The 20,191-nt window shown below is 39.1% G+C and overlaps 1 protein-coding gene across 1 annotated transcript; it reads right to left on the bottom strand.

The window, feature by feature from the left end:
• Positions 1-13,512: 13,512 nt before the first annotated feature.
• LOC121305016 (rho-related GTP-binding protein RhoU-like) lies at positions 13,513-16,799 on the bottom strand. The gene is made up of 3 exons (XM_041236499.1): positions 16,383-16,799; positions 15,489-15,547; positions 13,513-15,127 (listed from the first exon to the last, which is right to left on the bottom strand). Exons 1-3 carry the CDS (start codon positions 16,597-16,599, stop codon positions 14,672-14,674), a joined length of 732 nt encoding a protein of 243 aa, XP_041092433.1. The 5' UTR covers positions 16,600-16,799; the 3' UTR covers positions 13,513-14,671.
• Positions 16,800-20,191: the final 3,392 nt, after the last annotated feature.

Genomic DNA, 20,191 nt, shown 5'->3' with positions numbered 1-20,191 from the left:
GGAAGAACTGGAAGCATGGTGGGAGAATCCAGGAAACAAACACTGCCTGCATTTTCTCACACTTTGGAGTTTGACACTTCATCAAATCCAGCCACGGTGCAAGCTGGCACCCTCAATCCAGCCCCAGGATCTAAAAAATACCAGGCAAAAAAACTGAATTCCAAAACGCTAGCTGCTGTTCCATTTATTCTCTATTTGTTACAATGTTAACTGTGAAACCATCATGAAGTGGTTGTAATAATACAATTATTCCACAAATCTTACCTGAGCTACATAGGTAGTTTTGAAACACATGCTACAGCAACCATGTCTGTTCATTGTAAAACATGATATTTATAATTACAGCTTTGGCCTAAAGTGTTGCATCACCCTATAGGATTAATTGATTTATTGGTTTATATTTTGTGGTGTTCTCATTTTTCTTGGTCACTGCTAATGCTGACACGTTTAAAATTGCCCAAGACATAACTATACAGACAATTAGTTTGAATAGCTCGAGATGTTCTTTAAAACCAGTTTAGACATGCTTTTTAACTGCGTATTGTTGGAGTAATATTTAGTTGTATTTAAATATTTGTGAGGCTTATAATAAAATATTGAGTTCCAAGCTGTCTATAAATGCAAGTTAAACAATATGTGTCACACGGTTCTATTATCAGAGAACATCAAACTGAATTGCCCTCACCGGTAGAATTACAGTCTGCTTTCATGCAAATATATGATGCACAGTAAGATAAGACACATGATTCATTAACTTTCTGGAAACTTTGAAGCTCTAAAGAGAAAAAAAAAACTAAAAGAAATGCCAGAAATTTGATTTTTGTCATATCAACTAACATGTTCTCATATCAAATAACATGTTCTCATATCAACTAACATGTTCTCATATCTACTAACATGTTCGCAAACATATTGCCAACCTTCAGTACTGTTGTAAGGGACAACAGCCTTTTTAGAATTGTTTTTACTGGTCACATTTTTCAGGGGTTATTTTGTTCTTAACAAAATGCATATACATCTGAAACGAGCCCCTTCTGTTCCTGCTGTGGTACAAATCCTCTCTTTTTCACCTGAACCTAAGCAGAGAATGTTACCAAGCAACTGCACCCTCAACGCTTACTTGAAATGAACTCAATAAGAGATATGTTAGTCATCTGAATTAATAGCAATTTATGTGCAGCCAATTTTATTATTACAATTTTACTCAATTAGTTGGAAATTCTTAACCAATGTGCAAAAGGAATGCAAGGGGCTCTGTTTGTAATTAATTTGGCAATGAAGGATGACAGACGTGGGGTGTAACCTTCAATTAGAATGGAGTGTTGTGCAGTTATTAGTTTCATAGCAGAACCCTCTCCAGTTTGCCCATGGCAGTTAATGTTCCGAAAGGTAAGTAAGTGTAATATCTTGCATTGCTAACTAACAAAATAATTCCACAAATCTTACCTGTTATTCACTATGGAGGTCTGAAATGCCCAGTTTTTCTTTAAAGAAACAGATCAAATGGAAACCCTGTACTTGGTACCAGGTTAAAGACATTTCTCAGTTTGCTTCACTTACTTTCAGGCAGACTCTTATTGTTTCAATTTCTAGGTCACACACAGTGACGGAGAGCTGAGAATGTTTAGAGTAGTCTTCAAAATCCAAGAATTGAAATCTTACAGTTTGATCACATTGAGCTCAGGTTGCTGGAGAGCTAAGAATGGAGAATTTTAACAAGCTCTTATTTTTAAGAAGCAGGGTGACCTGCGGTTGAAAACACCACCATTCCTCATGTTGCTGTATAAACAAGCGCTTTTTAAGTGTTTATATCTTATGTGGAAGATATATCTCCTTTTCCAAGAAAAGTAGCAGTGGAAATCCTCCAATGTGCAGGTGGGAGGAGGGCAGGGCCTGCACTGTAGCCTCTGCCCGGGGCCCCCCACAAGTCCAACTGTCCCTTGTAATAACCACAACTGTGTTGTATTCCAGCCCCTTGCTGCTGCTCCAGCTCCAGAAGCAGGGTCTTTCCTGGGCACTTTGAAACCTGACCCCCGCACCCCCCCACCCCCTCCTTCCCAAGCATTCGCGACAATGCTCTGACTTACTGATTACTCTTCTGTTCACTTCTGTAAGCCCCCTTGCCTGTTTGTCTGTGCAAAGGCTTTGCCGGGGGTTCCAAAGGGAGCGTCGAATTGGCTCTGGCGCTCCCGTGGGTTAGGAAAGCCAAACCATCAGGGACTGTTTCTCCTCATTGCACTACAGCTAACCCTGCTGGCCAGGCGCCCAGTGAGTCTCACACACTTTCATAAGAGACTGATAAAGGTTTTAAAATCCATTTCTTACTTCTTATCAGCACTAGCTGATAACATGATCACTTTCCTGTTGTGTTTAAAATCATTTGTTTTTTTTTTTGCTTATTTTTTGACCCGGTACCTCACTCCAATAGCATAGATGCAATCAGACCATGTGACCTACAGCAACCAGGATGCAGCTGTTTATTTATGGTGTTGCATTGGAAATATCTGCATATCCTGAATTAATGTAAAAAAAGATTCTCAGCGCAATAAATTACTAGCAATGTTAATACATTTAATAATTGTTATTCTGATCACAGACTACAGCAGAGGTGCACAAATCTGGGCCTGGAGGTTTCTGATTGAAACAAACACCTGGGTGCTTCAGAGCCAGGGTTGGAAATTGCTGATTAAGATAATCTTGAGGTCAAAGTGTGGGCATGTCTCCTGGAGAGACCACTGACACCTCTGCTATAAATCCCTGGCTTGAACAGTGAATCTGAGAAACTGTGAAACTGTGAGACCTTAATAAACTCTCTCCAGGAGCTTTGGGCTAATCTTAATTAGCACTTTTTTTTTTTTTTTAATGAACCCAATAAAGTTACCAAACTGGCCCACGACATCCTTCCTTTTGTTTTGCCCTTTGAGCATCAGCTTCATCACGAAAGGTGAAATTGCAGAAATGCAACATTGAAAAGTCTTCGCTAACTACAGGGCATTTGAGTCTCTAACAAGCATTTTTATTTATTCATTTCTTTTTGTAAATGGACGTCCACTTTTTCACACTGACATACCTGCCTAACATTGCCTTCCAGCCTGCTTCAACTCCCATTGTGTGGTGGAGCCATTCCAGGCTCCCTGACAGCCAATTTGAACAGTGGGGGCTGTCAGGATAATCAGATCAGCAGATCGCTGGTAAAACACTGCAGTTGGACATTGACAGAATGTGTGAGGCAAAAAAAAAACAGCATTTCCCATTAAACCACCAAATGCAAATAGCCTCAAGTGCTGGTGGAATCTATAGCAGCCAGTTTAACACTAAGATTTCTAACAAAAGATGGCTGTGTTAGTTGGGAATAAATATATAGGTGATACATTACCTTAGTCATGTTTAGGGATGCCACAACATGGATAGAAACTGGATAAACTTTAAATTTCATGACTCACCCTGTGCACCACATAACCTTTACCAGAGGAGTCACTTTGCAATGCCAGTAGAGCATAGAAGATTAGAGTCTACTGCCACGTATTACCCTGCGACTCAGGTAGCCATCTCTAATGCTGCTAAATGAACTCTATTTCAAGGAGACATTCTCAGGAGGTGGTCTCCGTCCGGTTCATTAAAACTGAATCTGGTTTTGTTTCAACGCGAAAGCAAACCATCAACACTTAACTGAATTATCTTCCAAGGAAAGTTCTTTCCCATCAAAGCGTGATGCGAATTCAAAAGACCGAAACGGGTTCGTTTAGAAACAAACAGTATGTGAAAAGGCCTATAGAGCTCATTTTAATAAAACGCTATGTTGGCAGAGTCTTATTCTTTGACTGGAGATCCTGCTTTAGAAAGGTAACCCATTCCAGCACGCTCCATCAATTCCACCATCTCATTACTTCACAGCCTGCACCCATTGTCCCCACAGCTTAACTTGTGCCTGGCTCTCCAATCAAGCCAATTGTGCTAGCCTTTAGGAATCCTTTGTAACATCAGAACAAAACAAGATATCTAAATGAATTTCTGTTAACCTACTGTGAAAGCATCATTAGTTTGTTCAAAGAGCCGTGGTTCAGAATGGTTCATGGTTCAAAACACCACTTCTAGAAAAAGATTTTATTGCAAGTAGCAAACGTTCCAGATAATGCTATAGCAGTATTGTGCAATGGCTCATTAAGGAGAGCGGATATAACAGTTTGAAATAACAGTTTGAAATGTCGAGATCCTGAGATAATCTTGTGATCTTGACGTTACACATTTTCATGCCCTCAATAACCCATTAGGATTATTATTTTTTTTTTGTATAAACCTCATAAATCTCTCAAAAATCTTTTAGAAATCAACTGCCCTACATTTGTTATACAATAAATTGCAAGTTTTTTTTTCATAGAACTGTGTTGCAATTGTTTACCTTGGAACCTCTGAGAGTTTCACTGCTTTCCAAGACAGTGTACTTTCCCCTGTGCCCTTTTCAGCCCATTAATGAGATTAGAATGTCCTCAGCAACTCTCGGCAGTCCCAAGAAAGGTTGAGGTTTAAAATGTGTCTCTCAGTGAGATAACCACGCTTTGAAGCCAGCTGATCCCAGGCAGAATTAGGTATTATCTTAGCAATAATTAGTTTTTACTGTAAGTGCAGTTTACGAGGAGGTAAACATTCTCAATTCTCATAAAGACAGTTACCATAGAGTTGGAATGATTGTTTTCCATCTTAAATTAGTTCTAGTTAATAAACTACAGAAATAAAAAAAACATAGCATATCATGACATGTCCATTGGCAACGGAGTAATCTGATTGGTTGTAAAGGTTGTTATGGTGTATAATATATTATATAGGCCTGGTTTCAAGCTGACTGGGTGAAAGCTGTGACCGAAGCAGATATGAAACACAGAAAGGGGAATGTTATGTTATGAAAGAAAGTTTAAAGATGTATAAAAAGAAAAGTCTGGAAGTCATTGACAGTTGACAATATGTCCTTTATTGAAAATGATCATTTAATTCTAAAAATAATAATTTTGTGAAAATGTTGTTTTCCCTTTACAAAAAAAAAAAAAATGAGATTACAGATTTTTTTAAAAAAGTGGTTTTCCACTCTGGAAATGTGGTAACCCTCCTCAGTCTTCATACAATAACTGATTATTTTAAACCCAGGGATGAGCCTGGCTGCTCTTTTAATAGACTCTCTCCAGGGCCACGGTATATGTGTTTTATCGAGGGGGCAGCGTACTGAGCGCGGTCTCACCAGCTCGTTATAAAACCTCCTCATAACGTCTTTTTGGATTTTGCTTTTTAAAACGATGAGCATATTATTGTGCACTGAAAAGAATGAAACAAAACCTGTTCCTTTTTTCACAGAGTGCAAGCAAGACGCATCAGACAGTGCACCTCACGAAATTCCACCTTTACTCAGGAGTCGCCTCCTATCCACAGTGCATGGGGGTGTAGAACAGCAATAACTCATCCTGTAAATGATGTTTATAAGCTGTGAGTCTGCGAGCCTGGAGCCTGCAGGGCAGTGCAGCCACTGCTAGCATCCCTAAAGTAAACAGTCGACTTTACTTTCCATGTTGCTACTTGTTACCCAAGGAGATAATGCTGCACTCTTTCCTGTATTCATTGTTAAGGCAATGGCACAATTATTCAAGCAGTTCCTCTGGGTTTCAATAATCAGTCAAGCCTCATTTTAGGAGGCACTTTTTTAGTTTATTATCTGTAAACAGTTCAAACAGGAGAGTCAGTATATGCTAGAATAAACCAGTGCAGAGACTCTATAGTAGAGCAGTCAATGGGCACCGTTTTATAAAGAAAACACTGAAATCTTTTCTTAGGATCTGCAGTAGAGGAACAAATCTTGCCCCAGTGTGAACACTCCTAATGCCCATTGACACCACATGTAACGTGAAATTGTGAAGTTTCTGTGACAACTAGTATCCAGTGCTGAGCAAATTCTTGGCATATAAAAGCACACAGTTTTCCCATGCAGTTTTTTTTTTTTGTTTGTAGTTTGGGATGTGTTCATATGTTCTTGTATTGGACTTACAAACAAAAGTAGCTACCTGTACAAAGCTTTTGTTCCAGTCAAGTGTCACACAGTAGATAATGCATTGAAATAGACTTCTAGTCAAAACGTTTCTCAAAGTATTTTAGTATAACCAACTCCCATCCTCTGTCCTCCAGCCAGTAGCTGGTTCCTATGTGTAAAACAGAAAACCTGTTTGGTCGTGGGATCGAATGATGCTAAATTGGGGTTAGAATGGGAAACAAAATAATTTGTCCACTCACATTTTTGTGTTCAATTTAATAAGAAACTTGAGGATTTGAATTCAATTTCAATGGTAAGGCCTTTTAAGATTTTAAGGCCTAAAAACACATCAACACACAATGACGAATGGCACTGTTTTTATATATGAACAGCACTTTCCTGAAAAACAGCTTAAGGGTTAAGAGTTGGCAATGTGGAGCAGGCCACTGATGCGCCTGTATCAGTTTAGTTTGATTGCACCTATCTGAATAGTTCGCAGTCAGGCCCTGACGTGGGGGTTATTTGAGTCCTGTTCCAATTCCTGTCATTCGTTGCTGAGATGCTTTCATAATAGTTTAACAGAGTGTTTTTTAGATAAATAGTTCTAGTGGAAATTTCTCGACTGTACTAATTTCTCCACCTAGTACATGCAGCATCAGACACTCCTTAGCATGAGCTGCCAGTGTGCCTGCAATTATATTAGGATGAGTAAGCACAGAGGAGATATTTAATACCACACTGTATTTTAACCTTTCAAAGGATGCAAGCAGAATAACTCTGTACCTTGAAATCAGTCCTGCCATGCATAAAAGGCCAAATGCAAAGTTTCTTTCTTTTAAAAAAAAGTTTATTTAAACTTAAAGGACTAGAATTTGAACTACAAAAATATTTCCCATGGAAGTTATTTCGCTTGCAATGGAACTTCCCCAGGACCCTGCTGCGGGAGTGGACTTGTCTATTGCCACATTCCTACTTTTTTCCATGTGTATTCAATTCTATGTGAGCTCACTTGTGCAATTTTGCTCATTTTAAAGTGATTTTTCCTACATCTCTTTCTTAAATGTTGTGAAAGGCACATCTGATGTCAAATGATATGTGTGGTCTTATCAGTCGTGTCAGAGTGGAACAGCCTAAAAGGGTCCCCTTCCTTTAATGAAAGGGACCCCTTTAAACTGTGGCTGACACTTGCTGGTACTTATCAGATTAGGGTTAAAAAACACTTTTGCAACATTGCAATTTTAAAAATTTATATTATAATACTATATATATATATAATATATATATATATATATATATATTATATATATATATTATATATATATATATATTGTTTGAAACTTGCCATGTTAAGATGTACATCAGTGGCCGCCCTATATACGTAAGTAAGGTCTAGAATGGATTTCATACATATACAAACGTGTTCTTCTTCCTAACATAAGTACAGAATTTGTACCAGAAATTGTATTGTAAAATTATCCTACTGTATACAAGGATTTATTACAATTTCACGGACGTTATATAGTCAGAAGGTAGTGAACCAGGACAGTCAGTAAAATTTTCTGCGTTGCTCAAGAGATTATCTCAGTGACTCTGTTAGTGAGTACAAGAGATCACATTACTTCAGTCAATCAATCAATCAAACTGCCTTTGTGAATCTGTTAGTGATGACCAGAGCCTGTATAATAGAGTACACTGAGCAGGACAGTCACTGCATCTGCATGGAATGGGTCTTTGACATGGAGATGAAATGACTGTGATGAGTATCTGGAGAATCTGGATCCAACAGGATAATGAACAATGTAACTTGAAATTTAACTTAATTATATAATATATATATATATATATATATATATATATATATATATTATATTATATATTTAAATCCACCTACCTAATGCTCCGACATTAGCTAGTGTGTTTATATTTATTTATAAGATATGTTGAAAAAGTTTTCCTATGCTAAAAGGTACGACGACGGTAAACATAGGTGAAAGATTCACGCCGGGAAGAAGTTTCTCGTTCAAACAATCAAACAGTGCGTGACACTTAGCTTGTTTTTCTGTCGTCAGAGAGACGAAAAAGAAAGGATAGCTCAACACTGACGAATAAGTCCGTAAGTTCAATGGGAAGCTTCAGTTAGTCCTGTGACCTTGGGAGTTGGAGCCTTTCCATTACCTCCCTGACTGCCGTTTTCCACCCCCCCCCCCCCCCCCCCTCCTCTCCTCTCCTCTCGTCTAATCCCCTCCTTTTTAAATGACTTTCCCAGACCCGGCCTGTCAATCACACTGGGGACTCGCTCTCGATTTCTCTAATTTCTCCCATTAGTGCCCCCCATCCCGACCCCCCTGCACACACTAAGCCGAGCTGCTACCTTTGATGTTTGATTGCTTCCATTCAGGCTGTTGTGAACCTGCTTTTCTTTACATTGCAGTGGCACTACAATGGTACTATGGTACTACGATAGAATGTTTTCCCAGTGGGAGCCATTTCAATACAGTTCAGTGCAACCTATACAATCAAAACTACAGTTTATTCCAGCAAGCATTTTTGACATACAAGTATCACAAGAAGTTGGTCTTTCATTTTCCTCTAATTAGTAACTGTTCGATACAGCAGAGAGATTAAACGTCAGAGTCTCTTTTTATTACTTCAAAATTGAAGGAAAAGGACCCTTTCCGAGGGCTGCACTGCAACACTGCTGGTAAGAACGCCTTTACATTTGAAAATCAATTGCTTTATTGATCTTGAATGAAATGAAAATTGCTTTTGCATAAACCAAACATGGGCAGAATTGCTCATCAGGCATTAATATCTGCCTTAAGATAAGTACTTTAAAATACAAAGGTAACAATATTGAAATAGTAATGTTTAGTTATTAAATAAAGCACTTTAGGGAATATTGTTTTAATAATCAGTGACAACGTAAGGGTTGTCCACTGAAAGAAACTATTTATTACAAAGCAAAATCTGTTTATTTAAGTAGTTAGCTTACTGTTTTTTTTGAGTGGAGTTCTCTTTCTTACAGTACTAGAGCGCTCTGCAGTTTTAGGTAGAGTTTTTCCTATACTGCTAGAGTGCTCTGCAGTGTGGAGAGTGGAGTTCTCTTTCCTATACTGCTAGAGCGCTCTGCAGTGTGGAGAGTGGAGTTCTCTTCCTATACTGCTAGAGCGCTCTGCAGTGTGGAGAGTGGAGTTCTCTTTCCTATACTGCTAGAGCGCTCTGCAGTGTGGAGAGTGGAGTTCTCTTTCCTATACTGCTAGAGCGCTCTGCAGTGTGGAGAGTGGAGTTCTCTTTCCTATACTGCTAGAGCACTCTGCAGTGTGGAGAGTGGAGTTCTCTTTCCTATACTGCTAGAGCGCTCTGCAGTGTGGAGAGTGGAGTTTTCTTTCCTATACTGCTAGAGCGCTCTGCAGTGTGGAGAGTGGAGTTCTCTTTCCTATACTGCTAGAGCGCTCTGCAGTTTTGAATGGAGTTGTCTCCCTCTGCTCTGTGGACGAGAGAAAGGGGGCTCTTATAATTTTTTTTCGTTCCACTTCCTTGAGCCAGGAAGTAAAATCAGAGGAGACATTTTCACAAGCTTAAATAAGCAAAACGATTTAGACGGGACACGGGGGTTCATGCCCCAGCTCTTCAAAGTAGCTCCAATAGGATCTTTAAAAGAGTGGAAAGTAGATAGGAGTTAACCACACTTCCTTCCTATAACACAGCTGGGCCTCTGTAGAGGTTCATCATCCTTCTACTGACCAGACTTTGCTCCCTTTAGCATCTGAAATCCAACAGGATTTCAACCAAACAAGGTGTTGCTGCATGGAAAAGAAACCTCACAGCATGGTAGCCATAACACCGGTGCAAAATTCCCAGATCTTTTATCCTGAAGGAACTGTTTGATATCTGTACACTGCAAATATATCTGTAACACTGAAGCATATTAATATAGGCAAGCAACAGCTGAGAACATTTTCTAAATGTAAAAGGAATCAGAAACATAACCCATTAAGTACCACATTATTTGTCTTTATTTAAATAGCTCATGAGTTTAATAGGCTCAGATTATGCTTTCCAACAGCTCTGATTTGATGATTGTCCCCACGACTTGTGTTTTATCAGTGGGTTTGACACATTGGAAAGTGAAAACATCAGCACACAAGGACAGCGTTCTCTCGTTTTAGCTGTCACCATTTATTGGAAAGCGTTGATGGATCATTTTCTGTTTCTGGGATACAAGCCTCGCTCTGCCAGTTCAGTGGGCCAGAGAATCCATCTCCTCCACTCTCTTCAAAAGAGCTCATTAGGCCCCCTGTGTTAACGAGACTCTTCAGGTGCTTGTCCTGGGAACGAGTCTACTTTTACGAGCTCATTAGCTCTCTTTGTGACGCACGGACTCTGTAGAGCGAGTGTGAAGAATCAGGGAAGGGGCTACAGAGGTCACTGGGTTCAATCCTATATAATAGACTAGGTGACTGAGAAAGGGAGGTGGAACCCTGTGCTTGTCTTTTGTACAACTTTAGTGGGGTAAACCATGGCAAAAGCATTTAACAGCAGTGTTAAAAGCACAGTAAAAGGCATGTTAGAAACGCAGGAAAGCAGCAGAGCACGAAGCAGCTAAGAATGGAGCAACAAAGCATGAAGCATGTATTAAATATGTTAGGATACTGCTACATGTGTGACTCCCCAGACTCCTTCAGTACCTCCAACCGTCTAGGGGGTTGTTTATCAGGGCTGTCTTATGTGCACTGGAAAACAATGCATGTTTAAAATAGATATTTAGTTCCTGGATAAAACCTAAATAAGGGCTTTGGGGGTACTTGACCATGATGAAAACCACTGCCCTATTTAAAAAAAAAAACAAAAAAAAAACAGTGTCTTCTGTTTTTAACTTTTACTACCCTCTGGTTTGTGTGAAGTTTGACACAAATATATTTATGATTTTATAAACGTCATTGAACGTTCTGGAGTACTGTAGTTATTCCATGAATGAGCAATGTAATCTGCCTGGTAATTCTGTATAATATAGTTACTGTGATATTTTATTACAACACCCCATTGCCCTCATAGCTCATGCTCTGCAACGCCTTTCGTTTATCGTGGTGAGTTGTGTTTACAAAGGGGAACTTTGGAAGACTGAGAGGATAAAAAAGACAGTGTTCAAAGTTCTGTCCAAATCAAACTAACTGCAGAGTTTGCATTGGGTGGAATCTCGGATAACATACGGCAACCTTTGTCCACCATGCAAGTTTCAAACAGCCTTTTAAAAGCACAAGTCCTTTTGAAAGCTGCTCTTATCTCCTGAATTACAATCATCAAAGCTGGAGGTCCAAAGTTCACCCATCGGAGGCAGAAAAACAAAGAGGAAATTACAGCAAAACAATCTGCAGCCTGGCTTTCCACGTGTTATTTCCTTCAGATGGGGGGGGGTGGGGATGCTTTGATAGTAGCTATGAGCTTGTTATATCCACGTCTGTCAGACAATGAGATCAGCCTCATCTGTTGTGGGCCATATCTGGCATCCATTATTAAAAGCCCTGATTTAGGTTTTATCCAGGAACTAAATATTTATTTTAAACATGCATTATGGAAAGATCTGATTGGGTTGCCTTGAAATCTACTCTTTCAAGTAATGATTAAGCAATCCAATCACTGTACTGATTATAGTATACCAGGAGAAAATACGTGTGAAAAGTCCATTGAGTCAAACTGGAATCAGATAGTTCTGTAGACCAGAACACCAGTAAGAACCAAGACCTGCTAAGGCTTGCAGAACTGGATGTTTGTTTTGCATTGGGCGGGGAAGGATTATACTTGTGGATAATGTAAAGTAAACACAGTGTGAGTCAGTGAACTGCAGATCGGAATTAACCCTTTGCCTTCAGTTTTTAAAACAGTTTGTTTGACTCACATAGTGACAAACCTGTCAGAAGCAATTGGATGTTGTCATACAGTCACAAAGGCATTGAGATCGTACATAAGATCATAAACATGTTAAATACAAGCATTTTTCTGACAGGAACAAATATTTGCAATTGCTTCTGTTTATTTATTTATTCATTTTATATAAAGGTTGTTTGTCAAACTTCCAGAAATGGTGTATTGTGGTCTGTCATATTAATGAGTGGCTAATATTCACTGAATGCTTGTATTTAACATATTTTCTTGAATTATCTTATATTATGTAAGGGGCCAATGCATTTGTCTGTATAAATGAGTGAGCAAGTCTTTCATCACAGGGGGATAAATGTCCCAAGTTTTCATACATTTGGAAACCACTTATTCAGTTGCAATGAATCTCGGTATAAAAATGTTTCAGCAGAAGTTATTGAGAGTATTGGATTCTGGTGATATATGGGGGGTCTGTCTACCACACTTACAATTCTGCAAATAACTGGAAAATATTCAACTGTGACTAAATGTAGCATTGACAGCATTAAGCAGCGGTTATTGGGAGTATCAGTGCAATGGAATTAATATTTCACAACCATTTTATTTTGGGAGATTTTAAACTGAACACAAAGGGGCCCTAGTTATGCCTTATCATTACTGTGAAGTGGAAAATAGAGTCAAATGTTACTGAGGCTACAAGATTAACTGTGAAGTCCTTTTACCAGTGACAGTCATATCCTTGCAGCTGCCTCTGAGCTACTGTTACCCCTTTGTGCAGACTGTTGCTGCTTTAGTCCTAATGTATTGGTGTTGAAGATCATTGAGTAAAGGAAGGGCCTGTTAATAATGAACTATTGAAGAACACTAACTTTTTTTTAATGTTTTCCCAGCTCACAGTTCCTGTATCCTGGGACTCTGTTTGCCAGGAAGCAGTTGAAGTCTGGGATCTGGGAACAACGTGTTCTAGTTCACTTTTAACTGAACGTTACCTTGCAGCAAAACTTGAACAGGATTGTTTGGATTATTTTAAGGTTCTATTACTTTATTTATTCACATGTTTTTTTGGACCTGGCGTTACGCGTGACTAAGGGTAGTTAGCTGCACGGTAGTTGGCAGTGAAATAAGTTCAAGGGTGCTGTTTATTTAATAGAAAAAGGATCCCCATAATCAGGAACATCCCTTGCATTTTACTGTAGCGTAATCAATCACACCATGAAGGGGAGTTCACATAGACCCCCAGTCCCCTTCACAGATGAGATCCATTAGCTGGAGAGCGGAGATGAATGCGGTAACTCGACACCGGCAATGCTTTTGATTCTAATCAGTTTTAAAGTGGAGAGAATGAGGCACACTCGGGTTAAGTGACACATCCGTCCGGATGTCAGTGTGTCAGGGGCTGGGCTGCAGGATTCTCCCCGTTCCCAGTCCCTCTGCTCTAACCACGAGGTCTCTTTTCATCAGCCAAACCCAAGCAATGAGTTTGGCTCGTGTGCCTGGCTGTGTCAGGGCGCTTGACTGGTAGGGGCCTCTGAGGTGTGAAGAGTGAGGCAAACTCCCCCTGACCTGTAGATCAAGCAGTTTTATCAGTAGAGTATAAAACAAAAACACCAGGAAACAGAACTTTGTTTTTTTCTAAACTATTAGTTTTATTTCAAAATCATAAGACACAATTCCATTAAAAGCAAACTGCTTATAACGCAGTCCCCAGCAGAGGCAGGAATGAAACACGAATCACATTTAAAAAGGAACAAACAAATCAGACAAGACCATTTCCCCTCCTAGAAAACATTGCTGGGCAATACAACTACTGCGCTCCCCACTACCGATAATGTACAGCAGGGTGTGCAGCCCACCAGACTAAAATCCTGAATTGTAATCAGCTGGAAGAGCTAAATCCACAGCATTGCAAATCTAGAATGGTTTAGCTGGGTAGATCAGACCCCATTTAGAGATCTGGTCCCAGCTAGAATGGAGTCAACAACTGGTGAAAAAAAAAAAAAAGGAGGGTTCTTTAACAGTATCTCATACATCTTGCATTTCTCTCACTGACACACAATAAACCATCTGATTAAAACAACAGATATAAGCTTCTAAAGAATGAGAAGCAATATGACACAAATATACCCGCAGCAGGAGTAGAATGAGGAAAAAAAAAACATTTACAACAGTCTTTAATCAAATGCAATTTGTGGTGTATGTTGTGATCAAACCAGGTCCTTAAAACAGGCAACACAGTGACCTACTGAATTGTGTTGCATGTACTGGAGATAAATATTTAGACTATATTTCAACTTCCCTCTATGTTATTGGGTTCTGGTGTCATATACAAAATCAGGGTCTTGGTTTTTCATGCACAGAAAAGTCTATAGAGGCCGATTCAATGTAAGCAATACCTAATTTTCAGAACTAAACCAATTTTCAATTTTATGCGTGGCCATAATTCAAATTTCATTCAGGCCCTGGTTAGATCCAAACCCTTTTAAAAAAAAGTTACTACTGGTTTACACTTCTGCTGAGTATGTTTTAAAAAGGATTTATTATTAAAATTATTTCTTATACAAAAATCCACAGGACTTAACAAAGACATTCTTCCAGAAAGAAAAAAAATGTTTTCAGAAAATAAATACAGTACAAGATCCAGACAGAGTTCCATCACTCACACAGCTGGGAAAATAAATCGATCCCAGTGCAAATTTAAATACCAACTTCCGAGAGCGTCAAAAATCACCTTGGAAGGTTGATACCTGGGAGAGAACAGGATGAGGAAACAGACTTCGTGAACTGTCACTGTAGGCAGGCGTATTTCTTCCACCATGATTTGGAGAGCGTTTTCATTTTATCTGCCGTGTTTTTCATTTTCCCGTCTTTGCGCGCCCGTTGCTCGGAGAATCTCAGTCCGGTAGATATCGCCGCGTCGAAAACCTCTTTCAGGTTCTTCTGTGTCAGGGCTGAGCACTCCACGTATGAGATGGCTCCAATCTTCTCTGCCAGCGCCCTGGCGTCGCTCTCGGGCACCGGTTTCTCCTGTTGCCGGTTGAGTTCGATCAGCACCTTCACGTCTTGGCGAAGGTCGCACTGTGTGCCGACCAAGACCACTGGTGCCAAGGGGCAGTGGCGCCTGATTTCAGGCACCCATTTTTCCCAAACGTTCTGGAAGGAGGCAGGACTCACCACACTGAAACACAACAGCAGGGCGTCGGCACGCGGATAGCAGAGGTGCCGCAGCTTGTCAAACTCATCCTAAAGAGAGAGAGAGAGAGAGAGAGAGAGTTAAACTGTGTGCTCATGTCAATACCATTTACAAGCTTTGCCCCCGCTTGTCTGTGCACAGTTCAGGTTGAATTAGGTGCACCTAAAGGATTGCACACACCCACTCATGTTACACAACAAGCATGCCTTTCCAGTTCTCTTTATTTGACTAGTTATTCACTTTTGTTTAAACAGGAAACAAATCTCATTGAGATTGACGAATTGGAGTTTTGTTTATCAACAACTTTTTAGGTGGACTTTTAAATACAGCAGACCGAAGTTCAGTTAGAAGACAGGCCTTGCAAAAAAAAAATAAAAAAAACAACCCAACTACACCCCAAATAATTCTTACCTGTCCAGCAGTGTCGCGGAGCTGAAGTCTCACTGGAGTTCCATCAACCTGCACCACAGCTGAAATCACAAACACAGTTAAAATATAAAGCCACTACACGGTTGTGACAAACAGTTTACACAGCACTTTATTTAGTAAGGCAGAATTTGCACAGGAGACGGTCTCTCCTCTCATTATCATTATCATAGAGACACGTACACTTGTCTACTGCACCGAAACCTTTGCCAGCGTTTGAAAGGCTTATAGGAATTCTAAAAGGGTTGCATTTTAACGAAGTGTGCTAACTACACCGTTTCTGCTTCTTATGAAGGCATGCATAGAAAATAATTTCCCAAGTTTAATATTCCATATATTGCTATATCCAAGTGTTTAGGCCAATTAATCCGCCCCCAGGCGCTGTGCCAATAAAATAATACCCAAATTTGCCTACGTGCTTTGCAAGGGGTCTGGAGTTTGAGTCTCCCACCTCTGCAGGGTTCGTTCTGTTGTGTTTGTTTATTTATTTAATCAGGAGATTCAACAGCGCCTGCTTCTGATTAGCAGCACGTCAAGACAAACTTCCTTTCAGTTCCAAAGTAACAATAAGAAAACATAAGACTGACACAATGTTGCAAACTATGTGTGTGTTCTGCTGAAAACCAGTGTCACAATTGTTATATAGTCCTATAGTTAAAATGAATAAGGAATCGTTTCAATGCAAGACACGTGTATAAAACATGCTACTGTTCTGCAATACGTCCTTAACTAGATATCTAAAAACACATTTGCATGTAATAATTTCATACTGTGACAGAAATGGTGCATTTAGTTATGGTTCGGGTCCTGCAATGTATCCAATTATCCCCAGACCCGTTCTTTATTAATATCTGCAAGAATCAGAATAATAACTCTTACCTGAGAAGTCGTCAAACGCAGTGGGCACGTACTTGGTCGGGTATCCATTCGTGGTATAGCTGACAACCAGACTGGTCTTCCCAACAGACCCGTCTCCCAGCAATACGCATTTCAAACTCCGCTCCTGTCCGATGCTGTGCCCGGTCTCTCTACCGTTGTGCGGCGGCACCGGAGGAGCCACGTGCTGTCCGTAATCCAAGGTCTTCTGAGGTGGCATGTTTTGTCGTTTTAATAATGTGCACAAAGAAATCTCAAAATAATATCAATATACTACAGGAGACGGTTCAGAAACGTGCGGACAGCTCTACAGTGTTGCTGTATTAAAGGGTGTAATAAATTCCTGCACGATTTCTGAAGCTCTGTAGTGTCACTGATATTAAACCAGACTAACTTTGCCTTCTGACTGTCTTCTTTGGCAAATATGCTTTAAAGACCCTCGGTGATCTGCATGTCCCCGCCTCCCCACTCCCACTGTGCGCAGATACCCTACCGGGAAATAGAACGCATTACACCCAGTCCCCGCCCCTCCATTGATAGCTGACGTCTTGAACAGGTTTTTAATTTTTTTATTACATACTGTGTAAACTAATTACAGTGTCAGAGTCAATCACTTAATTGCAAGTCATCATTGTCGATTTCAATAGATGCGTTTTACCCACATGGGCATTCATTATTATTATTATTATATAGTTTAACAAAAAAATATTCCTGCTGAGGTCTGATGCAACTATTGATTCTTCATATTGTAGGGTGTAATGTGAAATCACTAGGGGATTAAAAAATAAAAATAAAAAAAAAACACCGATTCTGCAAATTCGGAATCCACAACGATTTGAAATATGAAGCATCAGATTTAGGAACCCATAATGCTTCTATTTAGAACACACCGAATTTATATTCAACAATATCTCATAGACTGGTCGGGGTTCCTTCGTGTGCCAAGGGGAGCCGTATAAAGAACGCAGGGGGAATGCCTTGAGTACGTCTCCCCCTGTAGGACAACTTCTGCCTAACTTTAATATTAACAAAACATAGAAACATATTTTCATTACCATGTTATTCATTTAAATAAATGTGACGTTTATGTAAATAACTTAAAACAGAAAAATAAAAAATAAAACACTTACGCGTTGCCATTTTGACCCTATATAACAAAACTCAGCTACACAAAAAAAAGTTTTACCAACACCAAAAGTAATTGCATTGTATTGCAAAGTACATAATTTGCAGACTATTTTTGTATTATTCTTGTACATATAAACACTGATGTGGGTCCCATCAATATTTGTAAAATGGTGATTATTTTTTGTAATAAAATATCTTCTACGACTACCCTTTATCAATAAATCAATAATAAATGTATACATATACACTATATATATATATATATCTATATATATATATATATATATATATATATATATATATATATACACACACACACACACACACACACACACACACACACACACACACACACTTGCCCTACTCCACTTATATCACACACGGTTGTGCCAAGCTTTAGGAGAATTGGCTATTAACGGATTACAGTCCTAATGGCATAATAAACCGACGCGCGCGTGAGCAACGCGCGGACGAATGCGACCGCGGTGTCCTTTTGGACTTTTTGAAAAACTCTGAGATAATTGTATTTTTTTATATATATATCTTATATTTTTTTTTACAGAAATTTTCAAGTTCATAAATGTCAAGTGTCTATTCCAAGGATGTAGACGGGCTTCCCCTTCGTGTATTCACAATGCTAGACGATAGGCTACCAATAACACATATCATTAATTGCGTGTACAGCGTTAATCTAGAGGCGCAGAATACTGCAAATAGACTGCAGTATTCTATTACATCAAAATCCATTCATTTTTGTCGTAGTCGCAAATACCTTGGGGAAATGTTTTTTCTTGTAGTAATACACAAATATATCAATGCAGTGCAGTGTAGCCAACACATATATTATGTTATTAAGAAAGGAAACCAAAATACGTACTTGGGATACAGAGACAGGCAGCAGTAGACTACACGGTTGTCCGAAGCGGGAAAACACCCAATCTGTTTTCGTTGTCTTACTCCCGAGAGTTGTCTTCCCCCTTCTGGATATTAAAAACTAAAGTTATTTAAGCAATTGGAACTTGATTTTTTAAATAAACTCCACCCCCCCCGGAGTCAAAGCTGATGCACCCATTCAAAGACGTTTCCATTTGTGTTCAATTTACTAAGCCTACAGACCGCTTTGAGTAGGTATAAGAAAGAAAAACGCGTTTAATGTTGTAATGAACTGCAGGACAATCCTGATTATCTGATTGATTCGATTGTGCTAAAGAGTTCAATTCATTATTCCTCGTAATGTACTTCCTAATGTATTTATTGATCACGCCGTCGGGTTCTCCTCGTTACGATGTCTCGTTGAGATGATGCTACAAAACAAAGAGTCGATCGTTTTCTTGCTGATAAGAAGATCGCCTCTTTATTTGATTATAAGATTGATGACACCTGGCTTGATAGGCGTACATGTTAATGTTTCAAATCAATAAAGACTTGAATCTTTAGTGCGTAGAGGATATCATTTATATAAAAAAATAGTAACTTTTACCAAATGCTTTTAAATTACAAAACCTTTTTTTAAGCGGTTCAGTTCTCCACAACAGGAAACCACGTTGATTCCTAGAAATTTCTCACCGGGGAAATGTATTATACTAGTGTACACTACTTTTTTATTTTGAGAAGGAGCTAGAAGAGGTTTCGAATCGTCTGTCCTTGTAAAATATAAAAGCTTTGTCCATTAGCTGGGCAAACAGCCTCGGTGCCGCTGCAGCCACAGCCTGATAACAGCCGACAGACAAACACACCGGAGGCGGTATGGAGTCAGCTCTCATGACATTGTCACCAGGACGATACAAAACAGAAAGGGTAAAAGCCAGTGTCTTAGCCTGGACAAACGGTGACTCATTTACATTCAGTGCTCATGTTTCCATGCCCCGTGCCCCTATTGTTTTGAGAAAATCAATTTTCTTCAGCACACAGATCTTAGCTGACTAGGTGATACTAATTATCAGCACGCAAGCTAAACAAACTCGCACAATGCAAAGGGTTGTTCTTTGATATGCATCCCTGGCTTTATCACAGCACCGCCCTACAGAGTAGCTGATCTGAAGGCTATATTAGGGGCCCCTTCATATATATATATATATATATATATATATATATATATATATATATATATATATATATAACATCAATTGATTTTTAAAAGCCCACGTTTGAACTTCATGCTACCGCATTTTGAAAGGAGCATGACGTGTTTTTATTTATTTATTGCATAAAGAACTGCAGAGGATTTGTCTAAAGGCAACACAGGTGTGCACATTTGTTTCTGCCCTAAATGTACTTCAAATTGTCAACTGTGTCTGAAAAGTAACTATATGTAACTCTAACAAGTTACATTTTTTCAAAGTAATACATTACAGTAACTAGACATATTTTTTTCAAAGTAATAATTATTGTAGCTAGTTAGAATTCTGGTCAATTAAGTTGTAATGTAATAGATTCCTTTTCAAAGGTAACTTCCCCCAAAAAATGTTAGAGTTTACTATATTACAGTAAAAAGGGGTTTGGATATACAGCTATGACCTAAGGTTTTGCATCACCCTATAGAATTATATCTAATTTTGAATCATAAAGTCGAATGAAACCTGCTGAATAATTTTGCATTAACATATTGAATAACACACCGCTTTGTACAGTTTTCTACATGTCTTCAGTGTATGCAACACTAATTCTTCACTGGAAATAAACAC

The sequence above is a fragment of the Polyodon spathula genome, chromosome 40 (genome assembly GCF_017654505.1).
Source record: "Polyodon spathula isolate WHYD16114869_AA chromosome 40, ASM1765450v1, whole genome shotgun sequence".
Taxonomy (NCBI): Eukaryota; Metazoa; Chordata; class Actinopteri; order Acipenseriformes; family Polyodontidae; genus Polyodon; species Polyodon spathula.
The sequence above is the reverse complement of the archived record's forward strand: the minus strand, read 5'-3'. Positions and strand labels throughout refer to the sequence as shown.

Excerpts from the sequence above, each read along its gene's own strand:
- LOC121305016 (XM_041236499.1), bottom strand. The coding sequence starts at position 16,599 with ATGCCACCTCAGAAGACCTTGGATTACGGACAGCACGTGGCTCCTCCG. Across the intron at positions 15,548-16,382 it reads TGCGTTTGACGACTTCTCAG|CTGTGGTGCAGGTTGATGGA; the intron begins GTAAGAGTTATT and ends TTGTGATTTCAG. Across the intron at positions 15,128-15,488 it reads TCCGCGACACTGCTGGACAG|GATGAGTTTGACAAGCTGCG; the intron begins GTAAGAATTATT and ends CTCTCTCTTTAG.